General features: G+C 45.1%; 1 protein-coding gene across 2 annotated transcripts in view; it reads right to left on the reverse strand.

The window, feature by feature from the left end:
- Nucleotides 1-20,000, reverse strand: part of LOC106591869 (runt-related transcription factor 2) — a 69,596-nt gene that overhangs the window by 32,395 nt on the left and 17,201 nt on the right. For both annotated transcript variants that reach the window (XM_082977113.1, XM_082977112.1), the window contains exon 3: nt 15,951-16,055. In XM_082977113.1, coding sequence (XP_082833239.1) covers nt 15,951-16,055 — 105 coding nt within the window. The remainder of the gene's footprint in view (nt 1-15,950; nt 16,056-20,000) is intronic.

The raw sequence follows: 20,000 nt of genomic DNA on the forward strand, positions 1-20,000 counted from the left end.
GTAGCATTAGCAGTAATAATGGTAGTAGTATAGCTGTAGTAGTAGTAGCAGTAATAATAATAGTAGTAGTAGCATTAGCAGTAATAATGGTGGTAGTAGTAGTATAGCAGTAGTAGTAGTAGTAGTAGTAGTAGCATTAGCAGTAATAATGGTAGTAGTAGTAGTATAGCTGTAGTAGTAGTAGCAGTAATAATAATAGTAGTAGTAGCATTAGCAGTAATAATGGTAGTAGTAGTAGTATAGCTGTAGTAATAATAATAGTAGTAGTAGCATTAGCAGTAATAATGGTGGTAGTAGTAGTATAGCTGTAGTAGTAATAATAGTAGTAGTAGCATTAGCAGTAATAATGGTAGTAGTAGTAGTATAGCTGTAGTAGTAGTAGTAGTAGTAGTGGTAGTAGTGGTAGTAGTGGTAGTAGTAGTAGTAGTAGTAGTAGCAGTAGTAGCGGTAGTAGTGGTAGTAGTGGTAGTAGTAGTAGTAGTAGTAATAATAATAGTAGTAGTAGCATTAGCAGTAATAATGGTAGTAGTAGTAGTATAGTAGTAGTAGCATTAGCAGTAATAATGGTAGTAGTAGTAGTATAGCAGTAGTAGTAGTAGTAGCAGTAATAATAATAGTAGTTGTAGCATTAGCAGTAATAATGGTACTAGTAGTAGCATTAGCAGTAATAATAATAGTAGTAGTAGCATTAGCAGTAATAATGGTGCTAGTAGTAGTATAGCAGTAGTAGTAGTAGTAGTAGTAGCATTAGCAGTAATAATGGTAGTAGTAGTAGTATAGCTGTAGTAGTAGTAGCAGTAATAATAATAGTAGTAGTAGCATTAGCAGTAATAATGGTAGTAGTAGTAGTATAGCAGTAGTAGTAATAATAGTAGTAGTAGTATAGCAGTAGTAGTAGTAGCAGCAGGGATGTAAACCCTCTCAGTCCTGAATAATTCATTACAGCGGGATCTCGGGTTACACCTCTACACACACACACACACACACACACACACACACACACACACACACACACACACACACACACACACATCAGTGATCCCTGATGTATGTAGAGGAGTAAGAAGAGAGATGTGTTAATATAGAACCTAATGTGCGGTAGTTACTGGTACATCTACCCAATCAGCTAATGTTTAACCGAGAGCCTGAAACACTGCTGTCTTGAATTAACAAGGACTGTAATTGGAGACAAAAAAAAAAAAAAAAAAAAAAAACATTTCTTAGGCGTTTACACACTCGTTTGTGCTTTCACATACGCGTTCAGATGCCTTTTTGAACGTGCGAATAAATGACGACATAGTATTCTAGAATTGCCTCTGTTTTATCAAACAGGCAACTTCGGGTATCTTTCAATTATATATATATATATTTTTTAATCGTTCTAGGCCAAGGCAATTCAGCTACGACTCACAGGAACACCTACCTTCTGCTTCCCTTCCTGGTACTCACAAGGACTGTCTGTCTGTCTGTCTGTCTGTCTGTCTGTCTGTCTGTCTGTCTGTCTGTCTGTCTGTCTGTCCTGTCTGTTCTGTCTGTCTGTCTGTCTGTCTGTCTGTCTGTCTGTCTGTCTGTGTGTGTGTGTGTGTGTGTGCCGAATGGAGGATTCCTGCCCACTGCGACGACTAGTGCTAGGCGTTCTGATTAATATTAATAAGTCTTTAATTATATATAATAAAGGCATTTAAAATTGTTTAAGTTAGAGTGGGATTTTATGGAGTCTGAGTTAAATTACATTAGAATGATTTAAATTACATTAGGATGAGTTAAATTACATTAGAATGATTTAAATTACATTAGGATGATTTAAATTACATTAGAATGAGTTAAATTACATTAGAATGATTTAAATTACATTAGGATGATTTAAATTACATTAGGATGATTTAAATTACATTAGAATGAGTTAAATTACATTAGGATGAGTTAAATTACATTAGGATGATTTAAATTACATTAGAATGATTTAAATTACATTAGGATGATTTAAATTACATTAGAATGAGTTAAATTACATTAGAATGATTTAAATTACATTAGGATGATTTAAATTACATTAGAATGATTTAAATTACATTAGGATGATTTAAATTACATTAGAATGAGTTAAATTACATTAGAATGATTTAAATTACATTAGGATGATTTAAATTACATTAGAATGAGTTAAATTACATTAGGATGAGTTAAATTACATTAGGATGATTTAAATTACATTAGAATGATTTAAATTACATTAGGATGATTTAAATTACATTAGGATGGGATTTTAGGAAGTCTTAGTGATTGGAAGAAAGCTCAATCAATCAATCAATCAATCAACAATTTAATACTCCTGGCAAATATATTAATCGTTCACTTACAATCTATGGATAATTTGCGATTAAAAAGGTTCACAGTTCAAGTAAGACATCGCGCCACAGCTGCTGTAATACTGTATACGCCACAGATAAAACAAGCGATGGCTGTGAACAGAGACAGGTGTATTCAATCTGCCTGCAGGATTCAGGTCTGTGATTGGAAGATCACATGGCTGACCGGTCGTGTGACTGGCTGATTCATGTGACTGGCTGATTCATGTGACTGGCTGATTCATGTGACTGGCTGATTCATGTGACTGGCTGATTCATGTGACTGGCTGATTCATGTGACTGACTGGCTGATTCATGTGACTGGCTGATTCATTTGACTGGCTGGCTGATTCATGTGACTGGCTGATTCATGTGACTGGCTGGCTGATTCATGTGACTGGCTGGCTGATTCATGTGACTGGCTGATTCATGTGACTGGCTGATTCATGTGACTGGCTGATTCATGTGACTGACTGGCTGATTCATGTGACTGGCTGATTCATTTGACTGGCTGGCTGATTCATGTGACTGGCTGATTCATGTGACTGGCTGGCTGATTCATGTGACTGGCTGGCTGATTCATGTGACTGGCTGATTCATGTGACTGACTGGCTGATTCATGTGACTGGCTGATTCATGTGACTGGCTGGCTGATTCATGTGACTGGCTGATTCATGTGACTGGCTGGCTGATTCATGTGACTGGCTGATTCATGTGACTGGCTGGCTGATTCATGTGACTGGCTGGCTGATTCATGTGACTGGCTGATTCATGTGACTGGCTGGCTGATTCATGTGACTGGCTGATTCATGTGACTGACTGGCTGATTCATGTGACTGGCTGGCTGATTCATGTGACTGGCTGATTCATGTGCCTGGCTGATTCATGTGACTGGCTGGCTGATTCATGTGCCTGGCTGATTCATGTGACTGGCTGGCTGATTCATGTGCCTGGCTGATTCATGTGACTGGCTGATTCATGTGACTGGCTGATGAATCAGACAGTCAGACAGGCAGTCAGATGAATCAGCCAGTCACATGAATCAGCCAGTCAGTCACATGAATCAGCCAGTCACATGAATCAGCCAGTTCAGCCAGTCAGTCTGGTAGGGCATAGTGGAACAGCCAGTAAAGGAACAGAAACCGTCAGTAAAAGCTGTGAATGAATGAATGAGTCATCTCTCATTGATGTTTATATATATATATATATATTATATATGGAGCTCTGACGGCAGCCATGTTGTTACTGTCAGGAGTCGAGAACAATGAAGAACCTCACATGCCTGTGTTGGGGTGACTTGCAGAGAGTGGGGTAGGAGAGGGAGGAGGAGAGGAGAGAGGAGGGGGAGAGGAGGGGGAGAGGAGAGACTGCATGGAGAGAGGAGGGGGGAGAGGAGAGAGGAGGGAGGAGAGGAGAGAGGAGGGGGAGAGGAGAGGCAGAGCATGGAGGGGGAGAGGAGAGAGGAGGGGGAGGAGAGGGAGGAGGAGAGACTGAGCATGGAGGGGGAGAGGAGAGACTGCATGGAGAGAGGAGGGGGAGAGGAGAGAGGAGGGGGAGAGGAGAGGCAGAGCATGGAGGGGGAGAGGAGAGAGGAGGGGGAGGAGAGGGAGGAGGAGAGACTGAGCATGGAGGGGGAGAGGAGAGACTGCATGGAGAGAGGAGGGGGGAGAGGAGAGAGGAGGGGGAGAGGAGAGAGGAGGGGGAGAGGAGAGGCAGAGCATGGAGGGGGGAGGAGGAGGAGGGGAGGAGGGGGAGGAGAGACTGAGCATGGAGGGGGAGAGGAGAGACTGCATGGGAGAGGAGGGGGAGGGGGAGAGGGGGGGGAGAGAGGAGGGGGAGAGGAGAGGCAGAGCATGGAGGGGGAGAGGAGAGAGGAGGGGGAGGAGAGGGAGGAGGAGAGACTGAGCATGGAGGGGGAGAGGAGAGACTGCATGGAGAGAGGAGGGGGAGAGGAGAGAGGAGGGGGAGAGGAGAGAGGAGGGGGAGAGGAGAGGCAGAGCATGGAGGGGGAGAGGAGAGAGGAGGGGGAGAGGAGAGACTGCATGGAGAGAGGAGGGGGAGAGGAGAGAGGAGGGGGGAGAGGGAGGAGGAGAGACTGAGCATGGAGGGGGAGAGGAGATACTGAGCATGGAGAGAGGAGGGGGAGAGGAGAGAGGAGGGGGGGAGAGGGAGGAGGAGAGACTGCATGGAGAGAGGAAGGGGAGAGGGAGGAGGAGAGACTGCATGGAGAGAGGAAGGGGAGAGGGAGGAGGAGAGACAGCATGGAGGGGGAGAGGAGAGACTGCATGGAGAGAGGAGGGGGAGAGGGAGGAGGAGAGGAGAGACAGCATGGAGGGGGAGAGGAGAGACTGAGCATGGAGAGAGAAAGGGGAGAGGGAGGAGGAGAGGAGAGACAGCATGGAGGGGGAGAGGAGAGAGGAGGGGGAGAGGAGAGAGGAGGGGGAGAGGAGAGAGGGGGAGAGGAGAGACTGCATGGAGAGAGGAGGGGGAGGAGGAGAGGAGAGAGGAGGGGGAGAGGAGGGGGAGAGGGAGGAGGAGAGGAGAGAGGAGAGAGGAGGGGGAGAGGAGAGACAGCATGGAGAAAGGAGGGGGAGAGGGAGGAGGAGAGGAGAGACTGAGCATGGAGGGTGAGAGGAGAGACTGCATGGAGAGAGGAGGGGGAGAGGAGAGAGGAGGGAGGAGAGGAGAGACTGAGCATGGAGAGAGGAGGGGGAGAGGAGAGAGGAGGGGGGAGAGGAGAGAGGAGGGGGAGAGGAGAGACTGAGCATGGAGAGAGGAGGGGGAGAGGAGAGAGGAGGGGGGAGAGGAGAGAGGAGGGGGAGAGGAGAGACTGCATGGAGAGAGGAAGGGGAGAGGGAGGAGGAGAGGAGGGGGAGAGAGGGAGGAGGAGAGGCAGAGAGGAGGGGGGTAGGAGAGGGAAGAGAATAGGAGGTGGAGAGAGTTGGGTAGGAGAGGGAGGAGGAGAGGCAGAGAGGAGGGGGGTAGGAGAGGGAAGAGAAGAGGAGGGGGAGAGAGTGGGGTAGGAGAGGGAGGAGGAGAGGCAGAGAGTTGAGTGGGTGACACCCAGACGCCTGTCTACTAAGGGGGTCTGAAGTGGAGAGAGAGAGGGGTGGGGGGGGGGGGGTTGTGGTGGAGAGCTGCCAGCATGTGTGTGGTCCAGGCATTCCAGCACTGAGGAAGCAAGCCAGGCCAGGGAGGGTACTCACAGTAGCAGATTGGCTCAGACCAGTCAATACCTGGTACCTCTGGCTCGGACCAGTCAATACCTGGTACCTCTGGCTCAGACCAGTCAATACCCGGTACCTCTGGCTCGGACCAGTCAATACCTGCTCCCTCTGGCTCAGACCAGTCAATACCCGGTACCTCTGGCTCGGACCAGTCAATACCTGGTACCTCTGGCTCGGACCAGTCAATACCCGGTACCTCTGGCTCAGACCAGTCAATACCCGGTACCTCTGGCTCAGACCAGTCAATACCCGGTCCCTCTGGCTCGGACCAGTCAATACCCGGTCCCTCTGGCTCGGACCAGTCAATACCCGGTACCTCTGGCTCGGACCAGTCAATACCCGGTACCTCTGGCTCAGACCAGTCAATACCTGCTCCCTCTGGCTCGGACCAGTCAATACCTGCTCCCTCTGGCTCAGACCAGTCAATACCCGGTACCTCTGGCTCGGACCAGTCAATACCCGGTACCTCTGGCTCGGACCAGTCAATACCCGGTACCTCTGGCTCGGACCAGTCAATACCTGGTACCTCTGGCTCGGACCAGTCAATACCCGGTACCTCTGGCTCGTACCAGTCAATACCCGGTACCTCTGGCTCGGACCAGTCAATACCCGGTACCTCTGGCTCGGACCAGTCAATACCTGGTACCTCTGGCTCGGACCAGTCAATACCCGGTACCTCTGGCTCGGACCAGTCAATACCTGGTCCATCACCACCTCAGTACTCTCTGAGATTCTCTAACCCTTCAATCTCTGATGTCACAATATTCCCTTCTCTCTCTCTCTCTCTCTCTCTCTCTCTCTCTCTCTCTCTCTCTCTTCTCTTTCTCTCTCTCTCTCTCTCTCTCTCTCTCTCTCTCTCTCTCTCTCTCTCTCTCTCTCTCTCTCGTCTCTCAGATCTTTCAAGACTTTGTGGAAGTTACCTGTGGCGCTGATGTTTAGGCCGAGGTATGTTTAGTTTGTTGTGTGCTCTAGGGCAACGGTGTCTAGATGGAATTTGTATTTGTGGTCCTGGCAACTGGACCATTTTTGGAACACCAAAGATTTACTGTCAAGGCCCAGGTCTATCAGGGCCCAGGTCTGTCAGGGCCCAGGTCTATCAGGGCCCAGGTCTATCAGGGCCCAGGTCTATCAGGGCCCAGGTCTGTCAGGGCCCAGGTCTATCAGGGCCCAGGTCTATCAGGGCCCAGGTCTATCAGGGCCCAGGTCTATCAGGGCCCATGTCTATCAGGGCCCAGGTCTGTCAGGGCCCAGGTCTATCAGGGCCCAGGTCTATCAGGGCCCAGGTCTGTCAGGGCCCAGGTCTATCAGGGCCCAGGTCTATCAGGGCCCAGGTCTGTCAGGGCCCAGGTCTGACAGAATCTGTGCAGAATATCTAGGTGCTGCCGTAGGCCCTCCTTGGTTGAGAGACAGAAGCACCAGATCATCAGTAAACAGTAGACATTTGACTTCAGATTCTTGCCGTGGGTTCTCTCTCTCTGTCTCTACTCTCGTTTTCTTCTCTCTACATCCAACACCAGACTTGTTAACACCAGAATCAAAACTAAAGCAAAACCCAAGACCCAGACTAGAACCAGACCCAGACTCAAACCAGACCCAGACTAGAACCAGACCCACACTCAAACCAGACCCAGACTAGAACCAGACCCAGACTAGAACCAGACCCAGACTAGAACCAGACTAGAACCAGACCCAGACTAGAACCAGACCCACACTCAAACCAGACCCAGACTAGAACCAGACCCAGACTAGAACCAGACCCAGACTAGAACCAAAAGCAGAAGGGGACCACACCACCCCACCAAGTCGTCATCTACCTCCACCACAATGTGTTCAGCCAGACCACTCCCTCTCTATTAGCTACATGTAATGACAACCAGAGGTGGCACAGACAGGGGGCACAGGGGGCACAAGGGGCACAGGGGGCACAGGGGGCACAGAGTGCACAGGGGGCACAGGGGGCACAGAGGGGCACAGGAGGCACAGGGGGCACAAGGGGCACAGGGGGGCACAGGGGGCACAGACAGGGGGCACAGGGAGCACAGGAGGCACAGGGAGCACAGACAAGGGGCACAGGTGGCACAGGAGGCACAGGGGGCACAGGGGGCACAAGAGGCACAGGGGGGCACAAGGGGCACAGACAGGGGGCACAGGGAGCACAGGGAGCACGTTTGTTGTTGTTTCTCCGTAACACTACTAGCCACCACTACTAGCCACCACTACTAGCCACCACTACTAGCCACCACTACTAGCCACCACTACTAGCCACCTAGCAGTTTGATGCAGATTGCTTTAGTTAGCGCAGACAGATTCCCAATCTCCAATCCTCATAACCAGCTGCCATCAATCAAGTTTGAGTAGCTAGCCTGTCTATCTTAGCGGGAATGCCTGCTGCCAAGGATGGTAGACTTTAGAAAATCAATAATAGAAATGCACTGAATAAGATTCACATTCCTTTCTATGTTCTAGCAGAGATGGATATTTGGTTTCTTTGAAATGAAAAATAACCTCCAGCCAAGAGGATACAAACAGCTGAAAAATATATACACACACACACACACACACACACACACACCACACACACACACACACACACACACACACACACACACACACACACACACACACACGGCTTGTGGTGCAGTGGCCAACCACAGGGTAACCCAGAGCTGTCATCTCATTAAGCATAGTGAGAACAGTGAAAGACACACACAACCAATTAGCCTCTAGCTAATATCACAGTATCATAAACCCAGTTAGCCTCTAGCTAACGTCACAGTATCATAAACCCAGTTAGCCTCTAGCTAATCTCACAGTATCATAAACCCAGTTAGCCTCTAGCTAATATCACAGTATCATAAACCCAGTTAGCCTCTAGCTAATATCACAGTACCATAAACCCAGTTAGCCTGTAGCTAATATCACAGTACCATACAACCAGTTAGCCTCTAGCTAATATCACAGTATCATAAACCCAGTTAGCCTCTAGCTAATCTCACAGTACCATACAACCAGTTAGCCTCTAGCTAATATCACAGTATCATAAACCCAGTTAGCCTCTAGCTAATATCACAGTACCATAAACCCAGGTAGCCTCTAGCTAATATCACAGTATCATAAACCCAGTTAGCCTCTAGCTAATATCACAGTATCATACAGCCAGTTAGCCTCTAGGTAATATCACAGTATCATAAACCCAGTTAGCCTCTAGCTAATATCACAGTATCATACAGCCAGTTAGCCTCTGGCTAATATCACAGTATCATAAACCCAGTTAGCCTCTAGCTAATATCACAGTTTCATAAACCCAGTTAGCCTCTAGCTAATATCACAGGACCATACAGCCAGTTAGCCTCTAGCTAATATCACAGTATCATAAACCCAGTTAGCCTCTAGCTAACGTCACAGTATCATAAACCCAGTTAGCCTCTAGCTAATCTCACAGTATCATAAACCCAGTTAGCCTCTAGCTAATATCACAGATTCATAAACCCAGTTAGCCTCTAGCTAATATCACAGGACCATACAGCCAGTTAGCCTCTAGCTAATATCACAGTATCATAAACCCAGTTAGCCTCTAGCTAACGTCACAGTATCATAAACCCAGTTAGCCTCTAGCTAATCTCACAGTATCATAAACCCAGTTAGCCTCTAGCTAATATCACAGTATCATAAACCCCGTTAGCCTCTAGCTAATATCACAGTACCATACAGTACCTTAGCCTTCCCTGTAGCTCAGTTGGTAGAGCATGGTGTTTGCAACGCCAGGGTTGTGGGTTCGATTCCCACGGGGGGCCAGCAAAAAAATGTATGAAATGTATGCATTCACTACTGTAAGTCGCTCTGGATAAGAGCGTCTGCTAAATGACTAAAATGTAAAAAATGTAAATGTTAACCCTATACAACCAGTTAGCCTCTAGCTAATATCACAGTATCATAAACCCAGTTAGCCTCTAGCTAAAATCACAGTATCATAAACCCCGTTAGCCTCTAGCTAACGTCACAGTATCATAAACCCAGTTAGCCTCTAGCTAATATCACAGTATCATAAACCCAGTTAGCATCTAGCTAATATCACAGTACAATACAACCAGTTAGCCTCTAGCTAATATCACAGTATCATAAACCCAGTTAGCATCTAGCTAATATCACAGTACAATACAACCAGTTAGCCTCTAGCTAATATCACAGTATCATAAACCCAGTTAGCCTCTAGCTAATATATCAGTACCATAAAATCAGTTAGCCTCTAGCTAACGTCACAGAATCATAAACCCTGTTAGCATCTAGCTAATATCACAGTACCATACAACCAGTTAGCCTCTAGCTAATATCACAGTATCATAAACCCAGTTAGCATCTAGCTAATATCACAGTACCATACAGCCAGTTAGCCTCTAGCTAATATCACAGTATCATAAACCCAGTTAGCCTCTAGCTAATATCACAGTACCATATAGCCAATTAGCATCTAGCTAATATCACAGTACCATATAGCCAATTAGCATCTAGCTAATATCACAGGATCATACACCCAGTTAGCCTCTAGCTAATATCACAGTATCATACACCCAGTTAGCCTCTAGCTAATATCACAGTATCATAAACCCAGTTAGCCTCTAGCTAATATCACAGTATCATAAACCCAGTTAGCCTCTAGCTAATATCACAGTATCATATAGCCAATTAGCATCTAGCTAATATCACAGGATCATACACCCAGTTAGCCTCTAGCTAATATCACAGGACCATACAGCCAGTTAGCCTCTAGCTAATATCACAGTATCATACACCCAGTTAGCCTCTAGCTAATATCACAGTATCATAAACCCAGTTAGCCTCTAGCTAATATCACAGTATCATAAACCCAGTTAGCCTCTAGCTAATATCACAGTATCATATAGCCAATTAGCATCTAGCTAATATCACAGGATCATACACCCAGTTAGCCTCTAGCTAATATCACAGGACCATACAGCCAGTTAGCCTCTAGCTAATATCACAGTATCATAAACCCAATTAGCCTCTAGCTAATATGTGTGTGTGTGTGTGTGTGTGATCAGCATGTGTGTGTGTAATCTGTATATGTCTGTGTTTGTTCTGTATGTGTGTGTGGTGTGTGTGTCTAAGTTGATGTGTGTTTACATACTGTATGTCTCTACATGTTAATGTGTCTCTCTCTCTCTCTCTCTCGCTCTCTCTCTCTCTCTCTCGCGCGCTCTCTCTCTCTCGCGCTCTCTCTCTCCAATTTAATTTAATTTAAGGGCTTTATTGCCATGGGAAACATATGTTAACATTGCTAAAGCAAGTGAAGTAGAGAATAAACAAAAGTGAAGTAAACAATAAAAATTAACAGTAAACACTAAACTCACAGAAGTTTCAAAAGAATAAAGAATAAATAGACTCCCTTTCTCCCTCTCTCTCTCTCTCTCTCTCTCTTTCTCCCTGTCTCTCCCTTTCTCTCTCCCTTTCTCTCTCTCTTTCTCTCTCTCTCTCTCTCTTTCTCCCTGTCTCTCCCTTTCTCTCTCTCGCTCTCTCTCTCTCTCTCTCTCTCTGTCTCTCTCTCTTTCTCTTTCTCACTCTCTCCCTGTCTCTCTCTCTATCTTTCTCTCTCTCAATTCAAAGGGCTTTATTGCCATGGTAAACACATGTTAACATGGCCAAAGCAAGTGAAATAGAGAATAAACTAAAGTGAAATAAACCATATAAAATGAACAGTAAACATCACAGAAGTTCCAAAGGAATAGAGACATTTCTAATGTTATATTACGTCAATATACCGTGTTATAATGATGTGCAAATAGTTAAAGTACAAAAGGGAAAATAAATAAGCATAAATATAGGTTGTATTTACAATGGTGTTTGTTCTTCACTGGTTGACCTTTGCTTGTGGCAAAAAGTCACAAATCTCGCTGCTGTGATGGAACACTGTGGTATTTCACCCAGTAGATATGAGAGTTTATCAAAATTGTATTTGTATGTGTCTCTAATATGGTCATACATTTGGCAGGAGGTTTGGACAATTCAATTCAATTTACTTCTGTAGACTTTATTGACATGGCAAGTTAAATTACTTATATTGTCAAAGTATCTCTCTCTCTTTCGTTCTCTTTCTCTCTCTGTCTCTCTGTCTCTCTCTCTCTCTCTATCTCTCTCTCTTTCTTTCTCTGTCTCTCTCTCTCTCTCTCTTTCTTTCTCTGTCTCTCTGTCTCTCTGTCTCTCTCTCTCTCAATTCAATTAAATGTACTTCTGTAGACTTTATTGACATGGCAAGTTAAATTACTTATATTGTCAAAGTATCTCTCTCTCTCGTTCTCTCTGTCTCCTGTTGCCCTATGTGTTTATAGGCCTGGGTAACGGAGAGATGAAGAGGGGGAGAGAGAGAGGGGGAGGGAGAGAGAGAGAGAGGGAAGTTGTTTGTGATTTGATAGTGTTCATTGAGACGCCAGAGTTTGAGAATAATGTTTTTATGAATAGGGAGGGAGGAGAGAACAGCTGCCTGCCAGACCAGTTGGCACTAGATGGAAATAGTAAAAAAAAATAATATACTCTTCAGTTGTTTTTATAAGCACCATTAAATAGAGCTGAGGCTAGCACTCTGCTACCCTGTCTACCCACACACACACACACACACACACACACACACACACACACACACACACACACACACACACACACACACACACACACACACACACACACACACACACACACACACACACACAATCTACCCCTAAAGCCCAGCCTCTCTTACCATTACGTTGGAAGAAACATTGTTTCTCAGAAAGTTTCATTAAAAAAAAACCTGTTGATTGGCTCTTTAGACAATCAGACCTGTTGATTGGCTCTTTCGACAATCAGACCTGTTGATTGGCCCTTTCGATAATCAGACCTGTTGATTGGCTCTTTAGATAATCAGACCTGTTGATTGGCTCTTTAGATAATCAGACCTGTTGATTGGCTCTTTAGATAATCAGACCTGTTGATTGGCTCTTTAGACAATCAGACCTGTTGATTGGCTCTTTAGATAATCAGACCTGTTGATTGGCTCTTTAGACAATCAGACCTGTTGATTGGCTCTTTAGACAATCAGACCTGTTGATTGGCTCTTTAGACAATCAGACCTGTTGATTGGCTCTTTAGATAATCAGACCTGTTGATTGGCCCTTTCGATAATCAGACCTGTTGATTGGCCCTTTCGATAATCAGACCTGTTGATTGGCCCTTTCGATAATCAGACCTGTTGATTGGCCCTTTCGATAATCAGACCTGTTGATTGGCCCTTTCGATAATCAGACCTGTTGATTGGCTCTTTCGACAATCAGACCTGTTGATTGGCCCTTTCGATAATCAGACCTGTTGATTGGCTCTTCAGATAAGGGCTCCCGAGTGGGGCAGCGGTCTAAGGCAGTTGCATCTCAGTGCTAGAGGCGTCACTACAGACACCCCGGTTCGATTCCAGGCTGTATCACAACCGGCCGTGAATGGGAGTCCCGTAATTGGCCGGGCATCGCCCGGGTTTGGCTGGGGTAGGCCGTCATTGTAAATAAGAATTTGTTCTTAACTGACTTGACTAGTTAAATAAACAATCAGACGTGTTGATTGGCTCTTTAGATAATCAGACGTGTTGATTGGCTCTTTAGATAATCAGACGTGTTGATTGGCTCTTTAGATAATCAGACCTGTTGATTGGCTCTTTAGATAATCAGACGTGTTGATTGGCTCTTTAGATAATCAGACGTGTTGATTGGCTCTTTAGATAATCAGACGTGTTGATTGGCTCTTTAGATAATCAGACGTGTTGATTGGCTCTTTAGATAATCAGACGTGTTAATTGGCTCTTTAGATAATCAGACCTGTTTCCTATAAAGAAGAGCTCTGTTTGTGTTTGACTGGTTTTACTGTTAGCATTCAGTCCGTTTTACTAGCTGTTAGCATTCAGTCCGTTTTACTAGCTGTTAGCATTCGGTCCGTTTTACTAGCTGTTAGCATTCGGTCCGTTTTACTAGCTGTTAGCATTCAGTCCGTTTTACTAGCTGTTAGCATTCGGTCCGTTTTACTAGCTGTTAGCATTCGGTCCGTTTTACTAGCTGTTAGCATTCGGTCCGTTTTACTAGCTGTTAGCATTCGGTCCGTTTTACTAGCTGTTAGCATTCGGTCCGTTTTACTAGCTGTTAGCATTCGGTCCGTTTTACTAGCTGTTAGCATTCAGTCCGTTTTACTAGCTGTTAGCATTCAGTCCAACAACACGTCTGATTATCTAAAGAGCCAATCAACAGGTCTGATTATCGAAAGGGCCAATCAACAGGTCTGATTGTCGAAAGAGCCAATCAACAGGTTTTTTTTTTAATGAAACTTTCTGAGAAACAATGTTTCTTCCAACGTAATGGTAAGAGAGGCTGGGCTTTAGGGGTAGATTGTGTGTGTGTGTGTGTGTGTGTGTGTGTGTGTGTGTGTGTGTGTGTGTGTGTGTGTGTGTGTGTGTGTGTGTGTGTGTGTGTGTGTGTGTGTGTGTGTGTATGTAAAATAAAACATCCTAGATCTGAATGAATGAAATAATCTTATGAAAATACTTTTTTCTTTACATAGTTGAATGTGCTGACAACAAAATCACACAAAAATAATCAATGGAAATCCAATGTATCAACCCATGGAGGTCTGGATTTGGAGTCACACTCAAAATTAAAGTGGAAAACCACACTACAGGCTGATCCAACTTTGATGTAATGTCCTTAAATCAAGTCAAAATGAGGCTCAGTAGTGTGTGTGGCCTCCACGTGCCTGTATGACCTCCCTACAACGCCTGGGCATGCTCCTGATGAGGTGGCGGATGGTCTCCTGAGGGATCTCCTCCCAGACCTGGACTAAAGCATCCGCCAACTCCTGGACAGTCTGTGGTGCAACGTGGCGTTGGTGGATGGAGCGAGACATGATGTCCCAGATGTGCTCAATTGGATTCAGGTCTGGGGAACGGGCGGGCCAGTCCATAGCATCAATGCCTTCCTCTTGCAGGAACTGCTGACACACTCCAGCCACATGAGGTCTAGCATTGTCTTGCATTAGGAGGAACCCAGGGCCAACCGCACCAGCATATGGTCTCACAAGGGGTCTGAGGATCTCATCTCGGTACCTAATGGCAGTCAGGCTACCCCTGGCGAGCACATGGAGGGCTGTGCGGCCCCCCAAAGAAATGCCACCCCACATCATGACTGGCCCACCGCCAAACCGGTCATTCTGAAGGATGTTGCAGGCAGCAGAACGTTCTCCACGGCGTCTCCAGACTCTGTCACGTTTGGCACGTGCTCAGTGTGAACCTGCTTTCATCTGTGAAGAGCACAGGGCGCCAGTGGCGAATTTGCCAATCTTGGTGTTCTCTGGCAAATGCCAAACGTCCTGCACAGTGTTGGGCTGTAAGCACAACCCCCACCTGTGGACGTTGGGCCCTCATACCACCCTCATGGAGTCTGTTTCTGACCGTTTGAGCAGACACATGCACATTTGTAGCCTGCTGGAGGTCATTTTGCAGGGCTCTGGCAGTGCTCCTCCTGCTCCTCCATGCACAAAGGCGGAGGTAGCGGTCTTGCTGCTGGGTTGTTGCCCTCCTACGGCCTCCTCCACGTCTCCTGATGTACTGGCCTGTCTCCTGGTAGCGCCTCCATGCTCTGGACACTACGCTGACAGACCCAGCAAACCTTCTTGCCACAGCTCGCATTGATGTGCCATCCTGGATGAGCTGCACTACCTGAGCCACTTGTGTGGGTTGTAGACTCCGTCTCATGCTACCACTAGAGTGAAAGCACCGCCAGCATTCAAAAGTTACCAAAACATCAGCCAGGAAGCATAGGAACTGAGAAGCGGTCTGTGGTCACCACCTGCAGAACCACTCCTTTATTGGGGGTGTCTTGCTAATTGCCTATAATTTCCACCTGTTGTCTATTCCATTTGCACAACAGCATGTGAAATTTATTGTCAATCAGTGTTGCTTCCTAAGTGGACAGTTTGATTTCACAGAAGTGTGATTGACTTGGAGTTACATTGTGTTGTTTAAGTGTTCCCTTTATTTTTTTGAGCAGTGTATGTGTATGTATGTATGTGTATGCGTGTGTACGTGTGTGTGTGTGTGTGTGTGTGTGTGTGTGTGTGTGTGTGTGTGTGTGTGTGTGTGTGTGTGTGTGTGTGTGTGTGTATGCATGTGTACGTGTGTGTGTGTGTGTGTATGTGTGTGTGTATGCATGTGTACGTGTGTGTGTGTGTGTGTATGTGTGTGTGTGTATGCATGTGTACGTGTGTGTGTGTGTGTGTGTGTGTATGTGTGTGTGTGTGTATGCATGTGTACGTGTGTGTGTGTGTGTGTGTGTGTGTGTGTGTGTGTACTCACTCCGAGGCTCGCGGGGTCCGTCCACGGTGACTTTAATGGCTCGATGGTACGTCGCTACTTGAGGAGGGTTGGTGAAGACGGTGATGGTCAGCGTGAAGCTCTTTCCTTTGGGAACATCATCAGACACACTGAGTCAGAGGGGCCCAGTCCAGGACAATCACCTGCATTCATTACTTAAATTCACCACCCTCTTGATTCAACGGTAAGGCAAGAGATTTTCGATGTACCGATTCCATGGCACATATATTTATAAACTGATACGCAAAAACGACGCCAGATTCAAAATACTTTTTTCTTTTATTATACAAAAATTCTTGCAACCAATATAATGTTTGATATATTGGGGATAAAACCATCCCAGCTCTGTAGATCTGGATGTGAAGAGACACAATCATTAGATCATTTGTTTTGGTACTGTCCATATGTACCTTGTTTTTAGTCACAGGTCCAGAAATGGCTACAGAATTACAACATTTACTTAGAGCCAACTCTGAAAATTGCACTGCTGGGTGATTTGAAAAGTCATAGTCAATCGATCAATAATCTAATAATACCGTTAGCAAAAAAAAAAAAAAATTCATCTTTAATTTAACGGAGAGATCTGTCGTTAAACTATGAAAATAGAAAGGTTCAGAAACATCACAGCACAGTTGAAAAAATATATGGCAAATAAACTCTTCCCACTGTCAAATGCGTTTATTTTCAGAAAAATTAACATGTGTAAATATTTGTATGAACATAACAAGATTCAACAACTGAGACATAAACTGAACAAGTTCCACAGACATGTGACTAACAGAAACTGAATAATGTGTCCCTGAACAAAGGGGGGGTCAAAATCAAAAGTAACAGTCAGTATCTGGTGGCCACCAGCTGCATTAAGTACTGCAGTTCATCTCCTCCTCATGGACTGCACCAGATTTACCAGTTCTTGCTGTGAGATGTTACCCCACTCTTCCACCAAGGCACCGGCAAGTTCCCGGACATTTCTGGGGGGGAATGGCCCTAGCCCTCCCCTTCCGATCCAACAGGTCCCAGACGTGCTCAATGGGATTGAGAGCCGGGCTCTTCGCTGGCCATGGCAGAACACTGATATTCCTGTCTTGCAGGAAATCACGCACAGAACGAGCAGTATGGCTGGTGGCATTGTCATGCTGGAAGGTCATGTCAGGATGAGCCTGCAGGAAGGGTACCACATGAGGGAGGAGGATGTCTTCCCTGTAACGCACAGCGTTGAGATTGCCTGCAATGACGGACCCTCCACCTCCAAATCGATCCCGCTCCAGAGTACAGGCCTCGGTGTAACGCTCATTCCTTTGACGATAAACGCGAATCCGACCATCACCCCTGGTGAGACAAAACCGTGACTCGTCAGTGAAGAGCACTTTTTGCCAGTCCTGTTTGGTCCAGCGACGGTGGGTTTGTGCCCATAGGCGACGTTGTTGCCGGTGATGTCTGGTGAGGACCTGCCTTACAACAGGCCTACAAACCCTTAGTCCAGCCTCTCTCAGCCTATTGCGGACAGTCTGAGCACTGATGGAGGGATTGTGCGTTCCTGGTGTAACTCGGGAAGTTGTTGTTGCCATCCTGTACCTGTCCCGCAAGGTGTGATGTTCAGATGTACCGATCCTGTGCAGGTGTTGTTACACGTGGTCTGCCACTGCGAGGACGATCAGCTGTCCGTCCTGTCTCCCTGTAGCACTGTCTTAGGCGTCTCACAATACGGACATTGCAATTTATTGCCCTGCATGCCTAAGGCACATTCACGCAGATGAGCAGGGACCCTGGGCATCTTTCTTTTGGTGTTTTTCAGAGTCAGTAGAAAGGCCTCTTTAGTGTCCTAAGTTTTCATAACTGTGACCTTAATTGCCTACCGTCTGTAAGCTGTTAGTGTCTTAACGACCGTTCCACAGGTGTATGTTCATTAATTGTTTATGGTTCATTGAACAAACATGGGGAAACAGTGTTTAAACCCTTTACAATGAAGATCTGTGAAGTTATTTGGATTTTTACTAATTATCTTTGAAAGACAGGGTCCTGAAAAAGGGACGTTTCTTTTCTCGCTGAGTTTAGAAATCCAAACTGGATGGTCTTCAGGGACTGATGGGAGGGGTTGAATGGAGCTGAAGGGTGGAACTAAAAACAACAAGATAACTAATGTCAAACATACTGTGTCTGTAATATATATATATATAGTATGTATATATATATAGTATGTATAAGCTGGAAGTAGAAGCCTAAATGTTGTTATCCATTAATTTACTCCCATTAGGGGAGGGGTGGTTGGGTTAGCAGAAAACAATAAAGGAATATATATACACACACACATATATTATATATATATATATATATATATATATATATATATACAAATCTTTGTTTTTGAAAGGAACAGTACAGGAAAAATAACGGAACTATAGAAGTAATATCGGACTAATATAGGAGTAGGATAGGAGTAATATAGGAGTAAAATCAGACTGATATAGGAGTAGGATAGGAGTAAGAAAGGAGCATGATAGGAGTAAAATAGGAGCTACAGGAGTAAAATCAGACTGATATAGGAGGAGGATAGGAGTAGGGTAGGAGTAGGGTAGGAGTAGGGTAGGAGTAGGGTAGGAGTAGGATAGGAGTAGGGTAGGAGTAGGATAGGAGTAGGATAGGAGTAAAATCAGACTGATATAGGAGTAGGATAGGAGTAGGGTAGGAGTAGGATAGGAGTAGGATAGGAGTAGGGTAGGAGTAGGATAGGAGTAAAATCAGACTGATATAGGAGTAGGATAGGAGTAGGGTAGGAGTAGGATAGGAGTAGGGTAGGAGTAGGATTAGGAGTAGGATAGGAGTAATATAGGAGTAAAATCAGACTGATATAGGAGGAGGATAGGAGTAATATAGGAGTAGGATAGGAGTAGGGTAGGAGTAGGGTAGGAGTAGGATAGGAGTAAAATCAGACTGATATAGGAGTAGGATAGGAGTAGGGTAGGAGTAGGATAGGAGTAGGGTAGGAGTAGGATAGGAGTAGGATAGGAGTAATATAGGAGTAAAATCAGACTGATATAGGAGGAGGATAGGAGTAATATAGGAGTAGGATAGGAGCAAGAAAGGAGTAGGATAAGAGTAATATAGGAGTGATATAGGAGTAGGATTGGAGTAATATAGGAGTAGGATTGGAGTGATATAGGAGTAGGATAAGAGTAATATAGGAGTAATATCGGAGTAGGATTGGAGTAATATAGGAGTAGCATAAGAGTAATATAGGAGTAATATAGGAGTAGGATTGGAGTAATATAGGAGTAGGATAAGAGTAGAATAAGAGTAATGTAGGAGTAGGATAGAAGTTATATATGAGTAGTATGTGAGTAGGATAGGAGTAATATAGGAGTAATATAGGTATAGGATAGGAGTAATATAGGAGTAGGATAGGAGTAACATAGGAGCAGGATAGGAGTAATATAGGAGTAGGATAGGAGTAATATAGGAGCAGGATAGGAGTAATATAGGAGTAGGATAGGAGTAATATATGAGTAATATAGGAGCAGGATACAAGTAATATAGGAGTAGGATAGGAGTAATATAGGAGTAATATAGGTATAGGATAGGAGTAATATAGGAGTAGGATAGGAGTAACATAGGAGCAGGATAGGAGTAATATAGGAGTAGGATAGGAGTAATATAGGAGCAGGATAGGAGTAATATAGGAGTAGGATAGGAGTAATATATGAGTAACATAGGAGCAGGATAGGAGTAATATAGGAGTAGGATAGGAGTAATATAGGAGTAACATAGGAGTAGGATAGGAGTAACATAGGAGCAGGATAGGAGTAATATAGGAGTAGGATAGGAGTAATATAGGAGTAACATAGGAGTAGGATAGGAGTAACATAGGAGTAGGATAGGAGTAATATAGGAGCAGGATAGGAGTAATATAGGAGTAGGATATGAGTAATATAGGAGTAACATAGGAGTAGGATAGGAGTAACATAGGAGCAGGATAGGAGTAATATATGAGTAGGATATGACTAAAATAGGAGTAGGATATTAGTAATATTGGCA

The sequence above is a fragment of the Salmo salar genome, chromosome 06 (genome assembly GCF_965601325.2).
Source record: "Salmo salar chromosome 06, fSalSal1, whole genome shotgun sequence".
Classification (NCBI taxonomy): domain Eukaryota; kingdom Metazoa; phylum Chordata; class Actinopteri; order Salmoniformes; family Salmonidae; genus Salmo; species Salmo salar.